The sequence below is a fragment of the Halichoerus grypus genome, chromosome 3 (genome assembly GCF_964656455.1).
Source record: "Halichoerus grypus chromosome 3, mHalGry1.hap1.1, whole genome shotgun sequence".
Classification (NCBI taxonomy): domain Eukaryota; kingdom Metazoa; phylum Chordata; class Mammalia; order Carnivora; family Phocidae; genus Halichoerus; species Halichoerus grypus.
Genome location: NC_135714.1, coordinates 43617675 through 43642449, shown reverse-complemented (window position 1 = coordinate 43642449; position 24775 = coordinate 43617675). Strand labels below are relative to the sequence as shown.

The following is a 24775-nucleotide window of genomic DNA, read 5'->3' as shown; positions in this document are numbered from 1 at the left end:
AAAAAGTTCTTTTCTTTAAGCCTGTTCTTAATTTTGCTACATTTGAGATCTTAGAAAAATTTAGTCTTTTACTACAGGATGTTTTCTTGATTTTATTGAAGATAAATGTATACATATAAGAAAATAAGTAGTAATTACATTTAATATTAATAAATATTTTCTCAGTGTTTTTACTGAGATAATTTACATAGCATAAATTAGAAAATTGAATCTATGGAGAAAATATTATTTTGGAGGATGTAAGCTAGTTAACATTTTACTTCAATAGTAATTAAAGGCCTAACAAGTAATTCTTTTTTTAAAGACCTTTATTGAAATATACTTTATATGCAACTCAGTGGGGTTTGTTTAAAGATTTTATTCATTTATTTTAGAAAGAGACGGAGAGGGGCACCTGGGTGGCTCAGTTGGTTAAGTGTCTGCCTTTGGCTCAGGACATGATCCCAGAGTCCTGGGATTGAGCCCCGCAACGGGCTCCCTGCTGGGGAGGGAGTCAGCTCTCCCTCTCACCCTCCCCCCTCTTGTGCTCTCTCTCTCAAATAAATAAAATCTTAAAAAAAAATAGAAAGAGACGGAGAGTGCAAGAGCAGGGGGAAGAGCAGAGGGAGAGGGAGAGAGAAATCATCTCCAGCAATCTCCACGCTGAGTGCAGAGGCTGACGTAGGGCTCGATCCCAGGACCCCTCGATCATGACCTGAGCAGAAACCAAGAGTCAGACACTTAACCGACTGAGCCACCCAGGTACCCCAACTCAGTGGGTTTTAAGTAGACTTCAAGAACTGTGCAGTTATCACAATAATACAATTTTGCATGACCCCTCCAAAATCTGTTATGTCCATTTGCAGTCAATCTCCATTCTTACCCCCAGCTCCAGGAAACCACTAATGTCTCTATTATTATATATTTGCCTTTTCTGGACATTCCATATAAATGGAATCATACAATACTTGGTCTTTTGCATCTGGTGTATTTGATTTAGCATAATATGTCTGAGATTCCTCTTTGATGCAGCATATATCAGTACTTCGTTCCTTTTTATTGCCAAATAGTATTCCATTATGTGCACGCACCACATTTTGTTTATCTATTTTCAGATAAAAGACATTTGGATTGTTTCCACTCTGGGGCTCTTAGGATAATGCTGCTATGCATGTTCATGTACATGTTTTTGTGTAGAAAAAAAAAGAAATTCATTCTTAGAGTAATGTCTTTGAAGTGTTATTAAGGTTTATTTAATAATTATGTATTCTTATACTAAGTCAAATGCTGAAATATCTAGGTGAAATAGGAGGGTAATGATGTACAATGAAAATGAAAAATGTCATCCAAAACTGAATTATATATAAATAGTTAACTTTAGAAAAAATACTATAAAAATAACATGTACGTATAACTTTATTTTCAGGTGCTCCAGTATTATTTCAAGGATTACAGCCTGAAGAAGAACTACAGCTGTGGAATGAGGTAAAGCATTGCCCTTATACAAATTAGTGGAAACTTTACCTTCTTTGAAATTATCAAATGAAATAAGATAATTGAGTTTCGGGACAACTATGATTTTACTAACATTCTGATATCATAATATTCAGAATTATTATTCTTTTGAAACAAAAGGAGAGACAAAAAGAAACAAAACAATTATAGCAAATGGTAAAGTAAGATGGCAGAAATAAGCCCTAATTAAATAGAGTAATTACAACAATGTGAATGTACCAAAAATACCACGTAAGGACAGAGATTCTCAGATTGGATTTTCTTTTAAAGATCCAACAATAGGTTGTCTATAAAAATCACACTTGAAAAAGAAAACAAAGGCTAGGCAAAAAGTGTGGAAAAGGACATACCAAGCAAATATGACTGTAAGAAAATTGGAGTAGCAGTCTCAATATCTGATAAAATAGAATTCAAATAAACAAACCATCTTAGCAAAGAGGGACCTTATTTTATGCTTTTATTAAATTATGCTAAGTATCTCAGTATGCTCAGATCTTAAATTATGCTCAGTGTCTTATGCTGATAAAAGAATAGCAGGGTAAATGATACAGCCATTATTAGTATGTATTTTTAAAAACTCAAAATTTACTTAATAACTGATAGAACTTCAGGGAACATTTGTAGTTAGAGATTTTAATACACTGCTCTCAAAACTGATAGTTAAAACAAATAACATCAGTAGATATAGCAAAGATTTAACCACACAATAAGTTTGGTCTATTAGAAATATTTTTTAAAATCTACACTAAATAGTATACACATTCTTTTTTGAGTATAAATGGAACATTAAACAAAAATAGACCATGTGTTAGGACACAAAGAAAATTTCAGTAAGTTAAAAAGGAAGCATTTTAAATGTTTTCTGATCATAATGCAATAAAATGAGAAATTAACAACAAAAGTATAACTTCAATATCCCATCTGTTTGGAAAATAAGTAATATTTTGGTAAGTAATCCCAGGCTAAAGAGAAAATTACAGAATAGTTAGAATTAAATGACATAAAAACATTATAAATCAAAATTTGGGGGGCCTGGCTGGCTCAGTCAGTAGAGCATGCAACTCTTGATCTCAGGGTCATGAGTTCAAGCCTCATGTGGGGTGTAGGTGGACTAGAAGTGCCTGAGAGTAAATGCTCCCAACACTGAAAATAACCCTCAGTTGGTGACCCAAGGGAATTGGTGGATAAATACCTCAGCTGCTTCGTCCCTCAGTTGGGATAACAGATGTCTTCTGCATTGGCTCCTAGAATTCCCCAGACAGATTGATCCCAGTTACTCATGGTGGTAATCTGCTTGATAACATATACTTTATGGGATTCCTTCTCTTCCCTGTTTGTCTTCTTCACTATTCTGCCAGTGCTTCTTGGATCATCTCCCTAATAATCTACTCATATCCACATCACTATCTCAAGGTCTGTTTCTGGGAGAACCCAAACTAAGGCAGAAATGCACAACTTACAATAAAAGTAACATTAAAAATCAGAGGGAAAAGCACAGGTTGTTTGGCAAGTGAAGGTTGAGAAACTGGCTCGCTGTATGGAGAAAAATAAAGCTAACACTCCACTGATGATTTTGTAATATATGTAAATATCAAATCACTATGTTGTGTACCTGAAACTAATATATGCCAATTATTCTTCAATAAAAAAACTAACAAGTGGGCTCCAAGTTGATTAAAGATCTAAATATAAAGGGTAAATTATAGAGTTAATAGAATCTATCTTTTCTATTAGGAAAATATCTTTGTGAGCTAGGAGCAGGGAATGACTTCTTAAACAAAATTTCAAATAGAAATCATAAGGCCAAAAAGATGATGGATTGAATTACATTAAAAGTAAAGATTTCTTTCAAAAGGATTACATTTAAAAAGTAAGAGCCTTTGAAAGTTGTTGGTTGTGTCTAAAACTGACAAAGGAATAATTTATAGAATCTCTAAGATATTCCATCAAACCAAATGGATAAAGATAGGGATCCAAGGCAAAAGTAGACAAAAAGAACAGACAATTTACAAAGAAGAAACCTAAAGGCCAACAAGCATCTAACAAGATGCTCAGATTCATTAGTAATAATGAAATGAAAATTAAGACAACAACAAAGTGTGACTCTCTACCCATTAGACTGGCAAAAAAATGGAATCTAGATAATGGCAAGTGTTAGCAAGGATGCGGGATGTACAAACCTCACTCATTGCTGGTGAGAGTGTCAACTGGTGGAGCTATCTGGAAAGCAACCTAGATATCCTCTTGATCTAGCATTCCATCTCCTGGGCATGTAGCTCAAAGATGTCCTCCTATAGATCCATAAGTGGAGGATAGATACAAGGAGGTTGATTACAGCTTTGCTTTTAATGGAATTGGAGGAAACCCAGCTGTCTATTACTGGGGAATGGGTAGGCAACAGACATAGAGTAGGTGCACATTTTAGAGTATTCTATAGCAGCTAGGAGCAACATACTAGATGTCCCCAGTAACATGGATAGATCTCAAAGTATAGTGTTAAGTGAAAAAGGTAAGAAAGTACCATACATGCACACCAAATAGCAATACAAATTTTACAAGAACATAAATAAATGGAGACTACTCATCAAATAAATTAGAAGAGTTGCCCGTGGGAGGATGAACTAGGAGTAGGAAATTGAAATATAAAAGAATAAATAAATAAAGCCATTTCAGTGATGATCATGAACTAGGAGCTGAGGAGAATATTCTGTGTACCTAAGCCACCTCTAACAAAATACATAAAGGAAGAGATAAGATGGATAGTAAGTGCCAAGTACTACACAATCTCTAATGGCATAGAAATTCATAAAGTCTGTTATAAGGTTCTCTGCCTTGGTATATCAAAATACATGCTAGAGGTATATAAACAAGAAGAATAATTTAGACAACAGACATTAATGTATAATTCAGAAACATTTATTTTAGCTTGAAATTATCTATATTTCTGTAGAAAATCTTTGAAGAAATATTTTAGATGATAAAGCTGGGAAAAAACTATTGTTGTAAAACACGATAAATTCTTTTACAGAAAAAGATACTTAAAGAAATTAAGACGCTAGGGGCGCCTGGGTGGCTCAGTCATTAAGCGGCTGCCTTTGGCTCAGGTCATGATCCCAGGGTCCTGGGATCGAGCCCCGCATCGGGCTCCTTGCTCAGCGGGAAGCCTGCTTCTCCCTCTCCCACTCCCCCTGCTTGTGTTCCCTCTCGCTGTCTCTCTCTGTCAAATAAATCAATAAAATCTAAAAAAAAAAAAAGAAGAAATTAAGATGCTAAAACATGTACTTTTCTGCTGGAGGTTTTAAAAATGACTGAGCTATTCAGACACTAGAAACACATCCTTTTCAGACCTTATACAGAAACCTAACCGTTTTCAAACAGATTCATCAACGGGCTCTCCAGAGTTCTCAGAAGCAATTAGGGGCACTTAAAACCATTAGGGCTACCAGCTGAGTAAAATGAACAAATGCTTATCCAAATGGAAAGTGGGTGAGCAGTGTTGCTGTGCCTTTTAAAGAAAAGAGAACAAAGACTGAAGAGCTTTGCAATTATCTCCTAATTTGATTAATTGGTGTTTTTTCTTATTCTGATATTTTTATTCAAACAATATTGATGCACTGATTAGTTAGCCCTTAGATTCAATGGTTCGCTGTTCTTGGACGAGGCCACCTCACCTCAGCGGGCAGCCTGGTCTGCAGGTGGACAGCTTTGCCTTTGAGCATGTGGTATCTCAGATACCTAAGGACCACAAAAACCTTATGGGAGGAACCAGTTTCCTCCAACCCTACGGATGCAAACTATGTAACACTTAGGGGTGATATATTAAAACATTGGTCACAATTCAAAGCTTTAGAAAGGTATCTTTTTGCCTTTCCCCTCTCAATTGACTTCTCTTTTTATTTTTCCACAAGTTCAATGCAATTTAATTTAAAGAATATTTATTGAGCACTGATTCTGGGCAAGTCAGATATGGCATAGCTCCTGCCCTGTGTGCATATATATGTGTGTGCATGCGTATGTGTGGGTGTCTTTGTAGTCGTGATTCTGGATTTGTATGGCATGGAAGAGGGGCAGGTGGGTGGGCACGAGGGATGAGAGGAATTAAAAAAAAATTCCCTAACTATTTGTGACATATGGAGAATATGACAGGCTCTGTGAGGATAAAAAGGAAAGAGACATTAAGCCTTTGGTCTTGGATAATATTGTATACCTTCGTTATTCTCTAAATTGGAGAATCATATGTTATAGTACATGTTCATCTTGGAATCAATAAGGAGCATGAGGAATTATGACCAAAGAGTATGATTATCCCCTCTTCGGTAGAGTGTAAGAATGGAAACTAAATTAAACTAATCAACAAAGAATAAACAGAACTCAACTTAAATCACCCCAGACAGACAAGAAATCAGGACTATTTCTCCCAGTCCCATTTTAAAAGGCCACCAAAGAAATAAATGCCATAAACTACTCCAGACATCCAGCTTTAGTGCTTAAGTTCGCAGCACAGTTTTTTAATGATTAATATAAATCTCTTATACTGCAGTTCAAAGTCTTTCAGTTTTTCTCTTTAGGATAAAGGCTGAAAACTGCTGTCAACTATAGTTCAATAAACCTTTATTTTTTTTTAATCTGTAAAGATTTCTTTATTTCAACCACAAGAGCTAATATTCCCTACTTCTAACTATCGCCGTTACAAAAATACAACAGTATTTTGTTGTACTGCCACCTCCTTTTTCATAAAGATCATTTGATATCACATTTTATTTATAAAATTCAAAATGTTCCTTAGTACTACAAAACACAGGCGAGTCCCTGAACATCTATTTCATGGTAACGTACATCCATGTTATAAGTAAGCCACAAACAATATCTCCGTTTAGATTTTCATCATGTATTGTATATTAAATTATTGTTAATCTTCAAAGGGAAATTAGATATGCACAAGTCCCACTGAATGAAGAAGCTGCATCACATTATCTTTGCTGCACCCACAATCATCCACATGATTTCACACACCCACTAGGAATACAGGTATTTCATGAAGTGATTGGAGAGTAGATACACATTAAAATTTGCCAGTTATAAATGCCAAATAGGGTCAGTATAAAAAAGCATGTTGTAATTAATTATACCTGTCCAAAAATCCATCCGCTTTATCTTTTGAAGCATACTAGCAAATACATTATGTAAGCATTTAACTCATATTCCCTATAATAAATACTCTGACTTGAAGTAATGTCTGAAGAGAGTGACTGACTTACTTCTACTGTCAATTTTGACATTTATTGACATTTGATGTTCCATGAAATACTTTTCTCAATTTTTCTATCTGTAAAGTTATTTTCCTTTATGCACTCCCTGGTGTTTTCTGAGGTGTATTTTTTAAAACAAAGGTCTTTCCTCTTTCATTACATTTCTAGAGCTTGAATCTAGTGTGACTTTGGGGATACTGAGTAATGACTGAATTCCAGTTAAAGGCTTTGCCACTTTCTTTACATGTTATGTTTCTCTCCTGTATAAGATCTATGATGGTGAGTCAGTTGTGAGTTCCAGTGAGAGGCTTGCCACATTCTTTCTATTGGTAAGGTTTCTCCTCAGTATGAACTCTGTGTTGGTGAATAAGGGTTGAGAAGTCCTTAAAGATTTTACCACATTCTTTACATTAATAAGGCTTCTCTCTAGTATGATCTCCACGATATTGAATAAGGCTTCGCCACTGATTAAAGGGCTTCCAAATTCTTTATATTTGTAAAATTTCTCTCCAGTATAAGTTCTCTGAAAACAAGTCAAGGATTAGCATTGTTTAAAGTCTTGCCACATTCTTTAACTGGCACTCATGCCTTACTCAACAGCAAAGAATCAGAAATGTATAAACTTGATAAATGTGGGATGATGCTTAACCATCCATCGGTGCTCAATAAGTATCAGAGTATCAATCATCGGGAAGAACTTTACCTGTGTAGTAAAATTAGAAAGGCCTTTACAGAGGAATCAAACATAAAAAAATACCAGAGCCCGTAGGGGAAGGGAAGGAAAAGTAAAATAAGATGAAATCAGAGAGAGAGACAAACCATAAGAGACTCTTAACCATAGGAAACAAACTGAGGGTTGCTAGAGGGGAGGGGTTAGGGGGATGAGGTAACGGGGTGATAGGCATTAAGGAGGGCACCTGAAGTAATGAGCACTGGGTGTTGTATGCAACTGATGAATCACTGAATTGCACCTCTGAAACTAATAATATAGTATATGTTAATTGACTTTAAATAAAAAATTTTAAAACAACTACCAGAGCCTTTATAATGGAGAGAGAATAGATCAATGCAGTGAATCTGAAAAAAAGTTTAAGCAAGGCTCAAATGCTATTAAACATCTGAGGACTCACTTTCCAGAGAACCATTATAAATGTAATAAATGTGTGAAGGTCTTTTCTGAAAGCCCAGATCTTATTATACATAAGAGTATCTATATTGGAGAGAATCCTTATAAATGTAATGAATGTGGGGAAAACTTTTAACCAGTCCTCCAATCTCTCTGAACATCAGAGAATTCATGTTGGAAAAACCCGTAGAGATGTAATAAATCTGGGAAAATCTTTAGTCAGTGGTCACGTCTAAATAGACAGAAGACAACCTGAACTGGAGAGAAAACTTACTGATGTGAAGAGTGTGGCAAAACCTTTACTGATTCCCCAGTAACCCTTCACTGAACTAGAACTCTTTCCTAATGCTGGCTCCTTGCTAGAGAACTGGTAGACTGCTGTTGTGTAGAGTTTTTTCTGTGTGCTGTTTATCATTTAGCACTTATGCTATTATCATGTTAATTTAGATGATGTGATCAGATTTATGTAATAAAGAACCACATGATAACAGAGTGCCCCTTAATTTTGAGGCTATTCTTTCTATTCTAAGATGTAACTGGCATTTTTATTTTCTACAGATAGATGACGCTTGTTCGACCTTGCTGTCCCTTGATTCTCAGCCTCAGGTAATTCCAATTGGAGGTGTTTTGTAGTAACATAAGTAGGTGTCACTCCATTTCTCCCTCCGGACCTGTCATGACGTTATGGACTTATTAAAACATGTGAACACATTAGAAATTATTACATCATTGGCAGGTAATAATCAGTGCTGTGAGTTTATGTTGTAAGGTCGTGCTGGGGCCTTTCGCTCTAAGGGAAATAGGTTTGCAGATAATATGCACATATTTTGGAAATGAAAATGCTGATTTCAGAATCAGTTCTGTGTTAGATTAAAAATAATGTATCTGTTGTTGCATTTGGAGGCTAATATCCTCTCCCTCGACTGAGTTTGAAACCCATAGAGAGAGAAACATGGAGTCAGACCTATGGAGATCAAAGTATCACTGTAACTGAAAAGTCAATTTATGAATGTGGCCTTCGATCGGATACCAAGTGTGTTTGCTAAAACTACTCCCAGAATTTAACGGGGGCTTAGAGGGTGATTCGAGGCCTCCCAACCTGTCAGGTTTTCCGGCCCAGGGCAGAGACCCAACAAGAACAGCCAGCCAGCGAGCTGGCTCCCTCGGAGGAAAGGGCTGAACGGAGCCTGCCCGGTTGCCTCCTCCCGGTCATCGGTCAGGGGACCCCCTCCTCTTCCCCCAGGAAAGAGTTCGGAGAGGGTTGAGACGTGAGGAGTGTCCGTCTAGCTCCTGTATGTGGAAGCGTGAGGCGTTGACGGTAAGCGTGCCCTCTGGATGCCATCTCTGCGGCTCTACTTCCTGGTGTGGGTGGCGCAGAGTCAGCGTCAGTGGGTTGCCTTTCTTCATCCGTATCACAAGTTTCCTGGACCGAGAGGAGGGCTCAGCAGAGGCTCTCCGCTCAGCCTCTTTCCGAGCAGTCAGCGGTGTGCCTGGGGCGTAAGCCCTACGTGGTCTGGCTGAGGAGCCACGCCACGGTCCCGTGGTCCTCCCCGAGCGCCATCACGGCCCCTGGGGAGAAGCAGCCTTGGGCAAGTGCTACCTTCCTCCTGCCTCAACCCAGTCCCGTCTGCAGGCGAGCATGCGCAGCAGCTCGTGGCATTGGCTGGAAAAGCAAGACCAGGATCACAACAGATGACGTTTCTGAACAATATTTCAAGTCGCTGGAGGAGCACTGATGGCTATAGAACATAGGATGGATGTTAATCAGCATATAAGCTTCTGCATTGTATTTAAAATTCAGGAACACCCTCAGAATCATTTTATGTCTTCAGGACTAAAAGGATGAATTTAAAACACTCATCTAGACACCATGAAGCCAGATGAAGCTTTTACCGAATTTGGAGACTATGCACCTTTTGAGGAGAGCTTTGGTAAATTTACTATGGAACCGTTTACATTTACTGATACAACTTTTAAAAATCATTACTTTTCGCATTAACTATAATTTTATTATTTATGTGATTATGAGAACATTCACATACAGAGCATTCACATTCAAAACATTTTTACCGAATAGGGAAGAAAGGATCTTTAAGGTCCACAAATTTAAAAAAATATATTAAAAACTTAGTGTAAGAAAAATCCTTAAAGAAAAGTTAGTTGTAGCGCAGAGAATAATGGCTGCATGAGAAGAATAGCTGGAGAAAATGCAACATGTTTTGAAACTTTTTCCATCAAACTTCAGTCTTGTTGCCAAGCCTTGTCTGGCTTCAAAGCTGTGTTCTCAGGAAACACTAAATTTATTCTTCTGTGTGTTAAAAGACACATGACATCACTAGATACTTTTTTTTATTGTTTTGTGTTTTACAGCATTTCTAGATGGGCCATAAAAGGTTTCAGGAACGTTTCCAGATTTTTATGGGGTGACCTATGTACCCAACCCTGAAGGGAAAAAGTGGGAAGGAGTGTATCAGTGTTACTCTTTCTCTCATCAACTCCCTGGCCATAGGCTTAACAGTCAATGCCAAGGAAATACAGGGATGTCGACGGCCAAGCTCCCACGTCTACACTGGACCAACTATTGGCCACTTCCTTCACACACGGGAACAACCCTTCCTGTCCTGTATATCTCACAGCTGTGTTTTAAGGACAGAATGCGAATTAGGTATATGAAAGTATTTTGCAATTTATTGAAGCACTACATAAATAGGAGCCAAATCATATTATTCCTAAATATCGCCACAATGTGCATGGCAGGCAAACAAATGGAAGAGAACAAAGCAGACCTCTGATGCGCTAGGGAGGATGCTCAGAGAAGCCGGTTCAGGACTCCATCTGGATCCCTAGCTATAAGCCACCCTGTCAACATGCACTGTTGTTGCAAGGGTGAGACCCTCGGCGGCCCCAAACAATCCTTTATGGCATGTCTTCGAAATTAAGAGTAACTGCAGCTGTAAATCCAGCTTTACAGACCACACATTCTTTATTGCTGTTATTGTTAACTAACTGCCATGTACCTGGCACTGTGCTAAGAGCTCTACCTACACTTAATCCTTCCAAGAACTCTCCGAAGTGATGTTGTCAACCCCGCCTTGCAGCTGAAGACACTGAAGTTTAGAGAGGTTAGGTAACCAGCCCAGGGTGTCACAGCTGAAGAGCAGAACTGGGACTGGCACTGCTTTAGAGTTGGCTACTCAGCTCCATAACCCATGTTTTTAACTACGAGTTATATGGCTCCCCACCCCCCGCACTGTTCCAGCTCCTTGGTACTTCTACTATGCATTTATTCAGTAATCAATTGTTCATGGTGCTAGTGTGCTGAATTCTGTGCAAAGCAGGTTTCGCCCCTGCTTGTCCATTTGTGTTACTCCTCACCACACCCAGCTGGCTCCTAACCACAGGGAGCCCTGCCCTACTTCTGTGCTCAGATGCTTTGAAAAACCTGATCCTGGGGTGTGCAGTCAGCAGCCTGGAAGGGTGGTAACTCACATTAGGTGCACGGTGTGCGGCTTCTTCCCCTCCAACTCCCATTGTTTGCGAGCCATCGCAGGACTTTCAAATTAGCCAATAATGAGTAATATTCAGTGAGGCTCACAGCTTTGGCATGTGGATTCAGACTCTGCTACAAGCCGGGAAGAATAATCCCTCTTTTGGCCCTGTTCTAGTTTCTCTCAGTCATAGAATTTCATGGACACTTAGCAAGTACTGAGAACTATGTATCTGGACCACAGTGGAAGCCTTGATCCACGCATATGTCCCGCATACAACATTCTCCCCCACTGGTTGCAAGGAAGGTTTTACTTTTAGGAGCCAAGTTTTTGTCATGAGAGAAACCAAGGGATTCCTACAGAGTTTTAATGGGACACAAGAAGGATTCTATTCTGGGTTTTTGGAATATCCTTGCGCTCCTAACATTCGACAGTTCTATCTTCTACGTAAATGTTGTGAAAGCAAAAGCTTGGCCTATATATCTTCTCGTTTTCATTAGGCATCCAATGCATTGGAGGAGCTTTGCATTACAATTATGGGGACTCTGCCAAAACCCCAGGTAAGGTTGAAATAGTATTTTATTTGTAGGCAAAAAATTGCTCAGTGATACCTTGGAATTCCTTCTGGAAGAAAATATACCCAATTTAGGAAGCATTTCATGAAGAGCTAAAACAGCCTAAGTTGATTTTGGATAAGAAACAAATACTTCAGCTTCTCAGATGTTTGAGAATTTCGCGTCAATAATAATGGAGTTTACAATCATCTAATTGGAAAATCATATGCTCCCCTCATAAGACATATTCTAGTTCTGGTGAGAGAAATTTGGGATCATTTTGGCTCTTTTTGTCTTCCTAATTTATACTACAATTGGAGAACTGATGTGTCGCAGCTTAGAGGTTAAAACATTGTACTTTGTTAGAATATGAAAAAAGCAAACTTATTGTCAACATCAGTTTGAAAATTATATTCTTACTGGGGCTCCTGGGTGGCTCAGTCGGTTAAGCGTTGGACTCTTGATTTCGGCTCAGGTCATGATCTCAGGGTTGTGAGATTGAGCCCTGCATCGGGCTCCTCGGGCTCCTTGCTGGGCATGGAGCCTGCTTAAAATTCTCTCTCTCCCTCTGTCCCTCCTGCCCCCTCCCTGCACTCTCTCTCCCTAAAAAAAGAAAGACGAAAGAAAGAAAGAAAGAAAGAAAGAAAAGAAAGAAAGAAAGAAAGAAAGAAAGAAAGAAAGAAAGAAAGAAAGAAAGAAAAGGAAAGAAGGAAATAGAAAAAAAGAAAGAAAAGAAAAAAAGAAAATTTTATTCTTACTGTGATGCCTTAGTTTCTTAGTAAAATTATTTGATTCATCTAGGGGAACTTTTTGTCCTGGAATGAGGATAAGTGAGAACTTGAAAAATAGCATAATGCACTGTACCTTAGATTGTATTCTGTATCCTATAGATGAACTTATTTTCAAACTACTTTATTAAGGAAAAGAGCCACAGGCTTAGATTACATTTTTCATTAATAATTCTAATCTAACTATGATCATTGGTGCCTTCTGACTTACACAGTTTTCACATTTAATAATCCAAAGAAACCTTGATATTTTAAAAGTATAAATGTTTCTGAAACTAAAACAAGTGTTTACAACTGTATTTTTGTAGTGTTTTTAGTGGTGTTATTTCCAAAACACTTAATTGACTTTTTTTCCTTATTAAGATAAAAGGAGGGCGCCTGGGTGGCTCAGTTGATTAAGCGACTGCCTTCGACTCAGGTCATGATCCTGGAGTCCCTGGATCGAGTCCCGCATCGGGCTCCCTGCTCGGCAGGGAGTCTGCTTCTCCCTCTGACCCTCCCCCCTCTCATGTGCTCTCTCTCATTCTCTCTCTCTCAAATAAATGAATAAAATCTTAAAAAAAAAAAAAAGATAAAAGGAATGACAATGGTGTTCACCCATGAGTTTCTTTTTATATTAAAAGCAAATGAGAACAAAAAAGAACAACAAAAAGGAATGATATGACTCATTCTTAATAAAACAGATTTTTGGATGGAGAGAGGAATATCAAAAAATTTATGGAAAAGACAAAAATAACTCAATCTTATTATTTAGTGGTAACAACTACAAGGATTTTGATGTGATTCCTTATAGTCTTTTTCTCTCAGGATTTTATTATGTGATCATATCATAATTTCCTGTTTCACTACTGTTGAACTATTAGGATGTTTCTAATTTTATTGTTTACTTATAAATAATATTTAATTAATTTCCCATTTATTTTTAGAGCAATATATGCTTAACCAATTTCAGTTTAAAAAACTTTATAGTGTTATAAACTTTATACTACATATAGTATATGATTATAATATACTACAATAATATAATAATATAGTATTTTATATATTATATATTATAATTTTATAATATGTTATATGTATGATATTTATTTCTCTCTTTTTTCAACAGGAAACAGATGAAAAAGATAATACCAAAAGGGTAAGGTGATTTCCATAAATACATACACTAAAAAATAATAAATGAAACCAGTAACCATCTATAGTAAATCTGACTACTTTTTTTTTTAACAGTTCTTATTTCATTATTCGAAGACACGGAAATTGGGCAATTCAAATGTTGTGGTAAGGTGTAGAATTACTTCTTATTAGTAGTCACTAGTATTTTTTTTAAATCTGTTTTTGCAGTTTAATAGAGCTAGATCAGAATTCATGCTTTTTCCTTTAAAAGTTTATATGTGGATAAATAAATGGAATTCAATATTTATTATACATTTATTTTATATCTTAATAACTACATGTACATTGTTTATTCATTCATTCAACAGTTATTTACTGGGTACCTATTATGTGCCAAGCACAAGTCTAGGTACTAGAAATACAGCAGTAAATGAAATAGGAAATTAAAAAAGAAATCCCTCCTGCTATGAAATTTACATTCTAGGTGCAAAAAAAAAGCACAAATGATTAAGTAAAACATATTGTTTTAGATATCAATTAGTACAAGGAAAAAACAGATTTAACCAAAGTCATTTTAAGAATTATCTTAAAAGAAAGATGATTGCCAAAAATGTCATTAAATATAACTAGAAATATCCACTTCTATTCTTCAGCTCTCCTTATTTGTAATTAGGCTTTTAATGTGAGAATTTACTAAGATTAGCCAGATACCAGTAATGTGAATTCAGTTCACTCCTAAATTGTGTGGTTTTAGTGGTAGTTTTTATATGCATGGATTTTTAAAAGGCTATTCTGGTGTTTCAATCTGGAATGCTTAGTAATTATTCAACTATAATATTCCTTCTATGCTTGTGACTCACTCCCATGGACCAATTTAGGGAATGAGGAGCATAGTGTATTTTAAATATACGTGTACCTATGAAAAGGTAACTGTAATATAAACTCAGTTTTAAATGTTTGTCATATTGAATATTCTTATGTATGAGGAGTTGAATGTTAGGATGAATTGGTTAACAAATAACCATCATATAGGACTCAAAGTAATCCATTTGATAAATTTGAATTTAATATTTGTGAGAAGGTTCAATTCAAGCCATGCCTTTAAAATTAAACTGTATCAGGTATCCACACGTCTCAAATGTACTTTCATTTTCTTCTGCTTGACATCTTTACATTTTGAGAAAATGTATCTTAGTCACATTTTTCACTATCAATGACACATTTGTCACTTTTTGTGTCCCCTGTTGTCTTATTCCATATGTTCAGTTTTAAATACAATATATATTTTGTGAAGGAGATTCCCAGATGTGTGTACAGGATAATCTTCCAGACAAACATTTTCATAGCGGAAAACTGATTCTCACAGAGTTAGTTTCATCTGTCCAAACCATTTTGCGTAAGTCTGGAAGCAGACAGCCTTTTGCCTCTCAGAGAGATGCAGGCGGTTGATTTACTTGCTGGCAGCTGATGATGGGGCTGAGGCCCTAAGGAAAGTGTTTCTTCAGCATAATGACAAGGATCCTAGCATAGAGCTACCACATTTTTTTCAATCTCTTGGCTTATTCTCCATGTTCTTTGAAGTGCTCTCAAAGGGCTACATTACATAACATCTTTCTTGTTCTTTTTTGTCTGGAGCAAGTAGAGTGGGTAAAACCAAAACCAAAACCAAACAAATAGGAAACCATCTTTATGCCCAATGCTGAGAAGATTTTGTGCTCATCACGTGTGTGTGTGTTCGTGTCTCTCAGTCGTCTGTCGTGCATCCGTTACTGCAGCTTGTTCCTCAACTGCATGAGAGAAGAATGAAGAGATTCAGACTGGACGTATGTAACACAAACTGCATGCTTGCTTTGCCACTCTTTGTGGGGCCGTTAATTCCCAGTTGTGGTGATGTAGAAGACACTCTTTTTCAGGATAAGCCTGACATAAACACCCTAAAGAAGAGCATCTGTTTGCAGAAGTGTTTTCACTCAGGAAGAAAAGAGAATCTCGTTCCCCCTCCCCATATTACGTCCCCTCAGATCCAAGCTGAGGGCAATGAGGGAAGCTGGGGTTACATTCCCTTCCAAGGGCCGTGACCCTCCCAGTGAGGAAACCTATTCTTGGCTTAAGGAAAGGACAGAGCAACGTGTCTAGTCCTTAGGTAAGAACAGGAGAAAAGATGAAGGACAATTTACCGCCCCTCGGTGAACAGGTTGGCTGTTGGCTAGGATGGTAAGCTTTCTATCCAAGTACTAAAATGTTAGGAAGAGTAAGGCTTGTGAAGTAAATAGATCAGAAACTAAACTCAGGCATTTTGGGTTTTTCACAATTAAACAGAAATATGGCCCAAATCCAGTATCTGTTTAAGAGGAATACAACTGGGTTTTAACACATTTTTAACTAGAGATTGTGGAGTTTTTATTGTCATTTAAAAAGAATTTTTAACTCTTTCATTGATGAAAGTTTCTAGGTATTATTTCTAAGTAATGCCTTACATTGTTGTAATGCATTATAGTTTTAAGTCTTACATTACCTCAGTTTATTCTTTTGGCAGCTCTGTTAGTACTTATACAAGTATTGTTATCCCCAGGGGCACCTGGGTGGCTCAGCAGGTTAAGCGTCTGCCTTCAGCTCAGGTCATGATCCAAGGGTCCCGGGATCGAGCCCTGCATCGGGCTCCCTGCTCAGTGGGAAGCCTGCTTCTCCCTCTGCCTGCCGCTCTCCCTGCTTGTGCTCACTCTCTCTCTCTGTGTCAGATAAATAAATAAAATCTTCAAACAAACAAACAAACAAGTATTGTTATCCTCAGTTTGCTAAAAGGGAAACAACTCAGAATAAAGGTGTTTCCCAAGACCGTGCTAGTAAGTGAGGTTAGAGATTACAGCAGTTTTCTGACTTCTAGTCTAGGCAAATACTTTTTTCACTATGCTGTCTTTTTATTGTCTAATCTAGGATACTTGTATTATTTCTTTAAAAGATTTTAAGTGATCTCTACACACAATGGGGCTTACAACCCCGAAATCAAGAGTGGCACACTCCACCGACTGAGCCAGCCAGGCTTCTCTTACTTTATTGTTAGATTTTCCCTTAATTTAAGTACCATGTTAATTTTATTCTTAAAATACTACCAATGGTCTTCAAGTACTTTTAAAAAATGCATACAGTTTAGGCAAATAAATTCCTCAAAATTTATTTTTATGGTCACTATTTCCTTACTAAATTCTTCTTCACATTCTTAAACTAAGCTTCCATCAAGGAAGACAAAATCTGCTGCCAACTTGAATAAGAAATGTAAGAGGAATTGTAATAGCCTCCTAAAATTTTAGGATTTTCAGTATGAAAAAATGAATAAAATTCGTTGTCAACAAACATCCTAGAAGTAATATATGCTTTTTGGAATTAACTTTTGCTTTCCGAAGACTTTGCTTGACTGATGAAAAGTGTAAGATTTCAATTTAAAGATCCAGTTTCTTAAAACACACCAACAAATTATTAGTTTACTATATCACTCCAGTGTCATTGTTTACTAGAGCTAAACACTCAGTATTGTGGCCTGTTTGGGTCTTTGAATGTTCCACTTTGAGTGAGACTATATTTCCAGAAAACTAGCTGAATATATAACCTCTGACTTAGCAGTCTATCCTGTTGGACAAACAACTCCTAAAAGTATTTTGCAACAAGCCAAGTTTCATAGGAACCGATGAAGGAAAAGAATGTAAGACACAAATAGAAAAAAATTACAGTAGAGTGTTAGCTTTGCTGGGCCTAAGTCACCTAATTTTAAAACAGATTTTTGATAGTGAAATGTTTTGTGTTCTTAAAGAAAATGAGTTTTCAGATCTTAGTGCATTCAGACACTTTTCTTAAACGTTCTTTGCTAGACATCCTCACTTCCATCCCCACAGCTTTTTTATTCCTACTTCCCAAATTCTTTCTCCAATAAGAAGACTAAAAAGACCTGTATGTTTGGGCTTGAAAGTTTTAAAATTGGACACTATTTCAGTTACATTTTTCCCTGCCTTTTTTTCCTGTTTAAAATAACATATATAACTTTTCTTATATAAGCATATAAATATATAGTTTCTAAGTGTACATTTTAAAATATTATGTAATTTGGGGAGTGTATAGTCAGGATGAGAATTAGGTACAAAATATTGAGAATTTAAGATCTACTACTTGTAAAGCAAGGATTTTGAAGTTTTTTTTTTTTTCAGTTTATTTATTTAGGTAATCTCTACACCTAATGTGGGGCTCGAACTCATGACCCTGAGATCAAGTCACATGCTGTTCCAACTGAGCCAACCAGGCACCCCAAATTAATATGGAATTTCAGAATTTTATAGATGTCAGAGCCATTTCTTAGAATTTAAAAATTTTATTATACTTATATTATGGAATAATTTCAAAAGGCCTTGATGACAAATTTCATAATGATTGCCATCCTGATTTTTTTTTTTAAGATGTATTTATTTATTTATTTATTTGACAGAGAGAGACACAGTGAGAGAGGAAACACAAGCAGGGGGAGTGGGAGAGGGAGAAGCAGGCTTCCCACTGAGCAGGGAGCCTGATGCGGGGCTCGATCCCAGGACCCTGGGATCATGACCTGAGCCGAAGGCAGACGCTTAACGACTGAGCCACCCAGGCGCCCTGCCAACTTGATACTTCTATAAGAAGTAGTTGTTGAAAATAGGAAACTATAAGAACCTATTTTGTGGAAACCATAAAACGTTAAATCTTTCCATTGTTTAAAATGAAATGTTTTAAGAAAAGAACCACTTCAAAATATACCCATTATGAGAAATTGGTTTGTTCTTATTTGGTATATTTTTCATTATCATTTCTGTGAATATGGAGAATATTGGGAAAATCTACTCAAATCTCCCTGAATATAGTTTACCAAAGTTGTCCCTCAATTTCAATTTCAATTCCTATAGAAATATAGGAAGTGTTTTAGATGTGTTTTAGCTCTGGCATGATTCTATTTTATATTTTTCCCTGTTCATGTGGTAGCACATACAATATGTATCTTAAGGAAACTATTTCATTGTAACAAAATGCTGAGAGGAGATTTTAAATATAGCTAATTATCTATGAACTGTCATTTCTCATTCTACTTACTGATGAATAGACATACAACTGACAGACTTCCTAGAAGCTGTTATGTTGATAAGGAAATTATTTTATTATTTTATTTAAAAAAATTTTTTTAAGTGAACTCTACCCCCAACATGGGGCTCGAACTCATGACCCTGAGATCAAGAGTTGCATGCTCTACCGGCTGAGTCAGCCAGCTGCCCCTAGGAAATTATTTTAAAATACAACATTCTGGTGATATTGCTAGGTGAAAATTCCTCAGGTATACATTCAAAGATTCCTTATTGATAGGAATTATATACTCAAGTCCTTGATTCCCTCCTTTTAAACTATGGTAGATGAAAGTAACTTGGAGCTTCACTAAGAATTCAATAACAATTTGCACTTATTTTTACTGTTAGTTGATGTGTAATGCCCTCATTTTCTCTTCCAGGAAGAATTCCAAGGTCCTATCCAAATTCGAAGACAGTTTTTGTTCAGGGTATGCAAATACCGTATTTAAAAAAAAATCACTCAACATTAAAATTGAAAAAATACCCTGACTGTGCATTTATTTACATTAAGTTTTTAAGTTTGTTTATAGATATTTGAAATCAGGTGTTCTAGTCTGAGATTCACTTCTTCCCCCACTGTATTGTTTTAATATTATGGTATCTCTGATCTTTTCTCTAATCCACTCATGTTTGTAAATACCCCAAGTGACATTCACCTATTAAACAGTTTAGTTCTATAAAATTTCATGTGTAGGAAATGAGTGTCTTAAAGATGCATTACTCCTTAAGTTCCAAAGAATCATTTACTAAATATTTGATTCAGGAGACTGGAAGAGTTATGACTATTTTCATAAGTTTTTAAAAGTAAAAGAATCAACTATACTAGAGGCTGTAAGTAGACAAAACTTCGTAATTGCATTTAGTATTTTGTTTGTCCAAATTGTGTACAAAATATGAGTTTCTTTCTAAGGAGCTTTACTTTCTAAAACGTTTGTATCCTTACTATAATACCAGAGATTTTTTATTCATTCATTTAGAAGTTTTTTGAATTTCTACTGGGTGCTAGGCAATGTTGCAAAGACTAGAAGCATACAGATAGATAGGATTCCATTCTTATGCTCTAAGAGTTTACAGTCTAATAGAGAAAATTGATAAATAAACAAATACAAAATACTATGTTAAATGCACCTTCATTCCAGGGGCTGAGGTTTCTAAAAGAAAGGTATTTAACCCAGGCCAGAGAGTGGAGGAGTACAGAGAAGGCTTTAAGGGCCGAATTTGAAAAATCAACAGGAATTAGCCAGTGAAATAGTTAACTAAGGAATTTCAACTTTATTGTTAGGCTAAGAAGAGCCATATGGTAAGATTTGCATTTTGGAAATGAATTCTAACAACAAATTGGAGAATGGATGGAAGGAAGAACAAAACTAGATAAAAGAAGAAATAATAACACCCATCAAAATCATTAGGTTGCTTTGTATGAAAGTTAACTTCACTCCTTAGTTACACTGATTTATTTCTTATTTATTATTTTTCTAGCCACGCAATGGAAGAAGTTCAGAAGGTTACATTTAAAATGGTATGTACTTCCCAATTCAACCCAGTTTGAAAATTTCTGTCATTTTCAGATATTCACAAATTAAACTATGCTCAGTATATTTCTATTACTTGATTGCATGTGTACATTAATATTCTATATACATACTACTGTTATAGGGGCAATGGGGGCTTTATATGATGGAAAATGTCAGTATTTTAGGGCCAGATTTGCTTTGTCCATGTTCCTCGGACTATGCCACAATAGTCCTCACTGGTTTTGTAGACATTGACCTTATCATCATTTATCGTGCAAGTAATATGTCAGGGATTGTATTCTTACTGTGGTAATCAGTATCCACAATAATGGGCCAGAACTTACAGATTGAATGCATTTCTGCCTTCCAAGTGACCTGTATTCAAAGATTCTTTATAAAAGCTGTGATTTACCACTTCTAGAGAACTAAGAAAATGTGGAAAGACATAAGAACATGACTTCTACTTTGGGACTCACAGAGTTTCCACATCAAGTCTGGAGATATAGTAGATATATGGGTGGCCCTACATATTTAATAAATATGTTAATCCTAATATCTTATTAGCCGTGAATTTTGAAATTAAACCCAAATGCAGATTGATAAATTTATACCACACAAATAAAAGAATATTCTATTAACTTCATGTAATCTTAAATGCAGATTCTATGCTTAACATATTTTTGCAAATATTTTTTTCATATCACTATCTCAACCTTTAAATACATAGTTAGCTTAAGAATGTTAAAATTCTTAGTATTTTCTCATAGAAACAAAAATCAAAATGCACTATTTCTAACTAATGAAGGTAATACCAAAAATTATACAATATCCAGAAAATAAAGAGATAATAAAAACATTGCATGTTAAAACTTATGGGACTCTGCCAAAGCCATATTCAGTAGAAAATTCAAGGCTTTAAATGCTATCAAGCAAGAAAGATGAGTGAATTAAGGATGTAGTTCAAAAAGTTAAAAAAGAACAAGGTGAACCTCAGGACAGCAAAAGGAAGAAAATTATAAAATGAAAAATGAAATTAATACATTATAAAATAGTAAAATAGAAGAACTGGTAAAGCAAAATCCAATTATTTGCAAAAAATAAAATAAACTAACCTAATTAGCCTACCTTGATCAAGAAAAAAGAGAAACCATAAATATACAAACATATAAATGAAAGTAAGGAAATTAAAACAGATATAGAAGAAATGGAAATCATAAAACAGTACTTTGCAAATCTCTGTGCCTATCAGTTTGAAAACCTGAATAAAATGGAAGATTGTCTAGTAAAGTAGGTACTACCAAAATTGATGTCAGAAGAAAGAAAGAAAAAAAAAAAAACCCTCTGAACAGACTAATGACCATGGAAAAAAATTGAAAACATTATCTAGAAACTCCCCCCTTAAAAGTAGTAGACCAATAGATTTTGAATTTTTATAGCTCAGACACAGAAGAAAATCTCAAAATATTTTTTATGAAGCCAGCAATACTAATACCAAAACCTTATAAAAGTAGTATAAAAAAGGAAACTGTAAGTAATCCTATATAAATATCAATGCAAAAATGTTAAAGAAATATTAGTAAATTGTATTCAGCAGTATATTTTTAAAATCATGTAACTCCATAGAAATGAAGTTTGTTCTAACAACTCAGGTTGGTTAAACATTAGGAGATCTATTAAAATATTTTCACTATTAGAAGAAAAATTATTTAATCATCTCAAAATTCCACATTAATGTCTGCTGTTTTAAAAGAACATCTTATAGAAAGAGGTGAATCTTTATTAACATTATTTATATAATGGTCTCAAAGTCAGTAGCAGTCTTGATAGTAAAACACTATGGAGAATTTCTGTTGTCAGGAACAAAACAAAAATAATTTGTCACCTTTTATTTAATGCAGTTCTTATTCATTAGCCAACTCAGTTAGATAAGAGAAATAAAAGAGACAAATATATTGAAAAAGTGAAGAAAAAATTTAATGTGTTCATGGGACATAATTAGGAACTTAAATTTTCAGACTATATTTGGCATTAATTCCTGTTTCAGCAAAGGCCTGTTCACATCAGAAATATGAGCAAATATATTCTTAATTTTTTCCTTTATTTATTTATTTATTTTTAAATTTTTTCCCTTTTTTTAAGGCACTAAGAACAAAAGGATAATGGAAAAGAAGCTATCTTTTATAATATTACAAAGTAGAGACATTTATAAAATGTGAAACCAAAAAATAGTTTAATACTAAATGGAAAAAATGTCTGTGCTTGTAACACCAAACCAAGTGGTAGAGTGCTCACAAATGTGAAATGGAATTTAATCCGCGATTTGGTTAATTTAGTAAAAACTTCTCTTTGAGGAAAATAGCTTTATTTGGATTTTTTTCAAGATTAGGGCTTACACGGACTAGCCACTTAAGATTTCATTTTATTTTGTCAGTAGCGAAACAGTTCAATAATCATTTTTTCTTTGTTTTTCTCATCTGATTATCTGAGGTCTTACTCTGTCCTGAGGATTTATACTTACTTAGAAAATGGTTAGACATAAAATAGGATGATTTAATTGCACAAAAGGAAATAAATACATGAGGAGTAACTGCAACTTTTGAAATATTTTATTCATAAATCTTTTTTTTAAGTTTTTTTTTTTTTTGAGAGAGATAATGATAGAAAGAGAGCATGAGAGGGGGGAGAATCAGAGGGAGAAGCAGACTCCCTGCTGAGCAGGGAGCCCGATGTGGGGCTCGATTCCGGGACTCCAGGATCACGACCTGAGCCGAAGGCAGTTGCTTAAACAACTGAGCCACCCAGGCGCCCTTTATTCATAAATCTTATTGGCATCAATGAACTTTAGGAAACCACTTTTCTATAGTTAAATACTGTAAAATTTTGGAAAATACAGACATATAGAATAAGTGTTCTATCAGAGAGAGATTAATAGCTAAAAATATACAGACTGAAGAATAGCTGAGAAATCTCTCTGATGTCAATTTTATCATACATGAAGAAATTTTTATAGAAACGTCTGTATACTAACATTACATACACACCTTCACATACTCACTTATACTTGACTCTAAATTTAATTTTTCTTTTTATACAGGATAACCAACTATTTTCCACAGAAGCGGCACCAGGGAATGCAAAATGTTAACATTTTTTTTTCTTCTCAGAAACAATCCTTGTTAAACTTATCATGTTTGAGAATCCCTGTGTTGTAAACATTCTCAATAAAAGTTGGTTGAGATTATGTTTAATTTGTTGACAATTTTTTTTTTAAAGGTTTTATTTATTTGACAGAGAGAGAGAGACAGCGAGAGAGGGAACACAAGCAGGGGGAGTGGGAGAGGGAGAAGCAGGCTTCCCGCCGAGCAGGGAGCCTGATGCGGGGCTTGATCCCAGGACCCCGGGATCATGACCCGAGCCGAAGGCAGACGCTTAATGACTGAGCCACCCAGGCGCCCCAATTTGTTGACAATTTTAAAAGCATCTTAAAATATTTTTTCTTATGTAATAAAGCTCTAAATAATGATGTTCCTTAGATCCCTGCAGCTTTTGACAGTACAGTTGATCCTTGAACAACACAGGTTTGAACTGCAAGATCCACCTATACATGGACTTTTTTCAAAAAATACAGTACAGTACAGTAAGTGTATTTCCTCTTATTTTTTAAAATTATTTATTTTGAGAGAGAGGGAGAGAGCATGCACACAAGCGGGGGGGGGGGGAGGGGGAGGGAGAGAGAATATCTCAAGCAGACTCCCTGCTGAGCGGGGAGCCCAACTTGGGGCTCAATCCCACAACCCTGAGATCATGACCTAAGCCAAAATCAAGAGTCAAAGGAACACTCAACTGACGGAGCCACCCAGGTACCCCTATTTCCTCTTATTATTTTGTTAATAACATTTTCTTTTCTCTAGCTTACTTTATTGTAAGAATACAGCATATAATATATATACAAAATATGTGCTCATTGACTATGTTATTCGTAAGGTTTCTGGTCAATAGTAGGCTATTAGCAGTTAAGTCTGGGAGATTTTGACTGTGCAGGGGTTCCTCCTAACCCTTGTGTGGTTCAGGGTCAACTGTACTGGCACACATGCTCTTTTTTAATTTTTATTAAAGGCACTCAGAAGAGAGTTGAGTTTTAATGAGCTATTTTAGTTCATCCTATTTGGATTTCATCAGTGACAAAATCACCAGCTCTTATAAATCCTATAGAGTCCAGTAGCTAACTATCTTAGAATGTGACTACCCACTAAAACTACACTAGTTGGAGAATTTGGCCATTATCCATCAAAATAGTCCAATAAGCAAGTTCTG

General features: G+C 35.8%; 1 protein-coding gene across 17 annotated transcripts in view; it reads left to right on the top strand.

The window, feature by feature from the left end:
* The window catches only part of NMU (neuromedin U), a 195179-nt gene extending 171475 nt beyond the window's left edge, over positions 1–23704 (top strand). For 11 of the 17 annotated variants that reach the window (XM_078068662.1, XM_078068667.1, XM_078068674.1 and 8 more), the window contains 9 exons: positions 1406–1464; positions 8428–8475; positions 11858–11917; positions 13808–13837; positions 13930–13980; positions 15564–15638; positions 19328–19375; positions 20427–20466; positions 23556–23704. In XM_078068662.1, coding sequence (XP_077924788.1) covers positions 1406–1464; positions 8428–8475; positions 11858–11917; positions 13808–13837; positions 13930–13980; positions 15564–15638; positions 19328–19375; positions 20427–20462 — 407 coding nt within the window. In that variant the 3' untranslated portion in view covers positions 20463–20466; positions 23556–23704. The remainder of the gene's footprint in view (positions 1–1405; positions 1465–8427; positions 8476–11857; positions 11918–13807; positions 13838–13929; positions 13981–15563; positions 15639–19327; positions 19376–20426; positions 20467–23555) is intronic. The other 6 variants (XM_078068664.1, XM_078068666.1, XM_078068663.1 and 3 more) reach the window with 5 other exon arrangements.
* The last annotated feature ends 1071 nt before the right edge of the window (positions 23705–24775 follow it).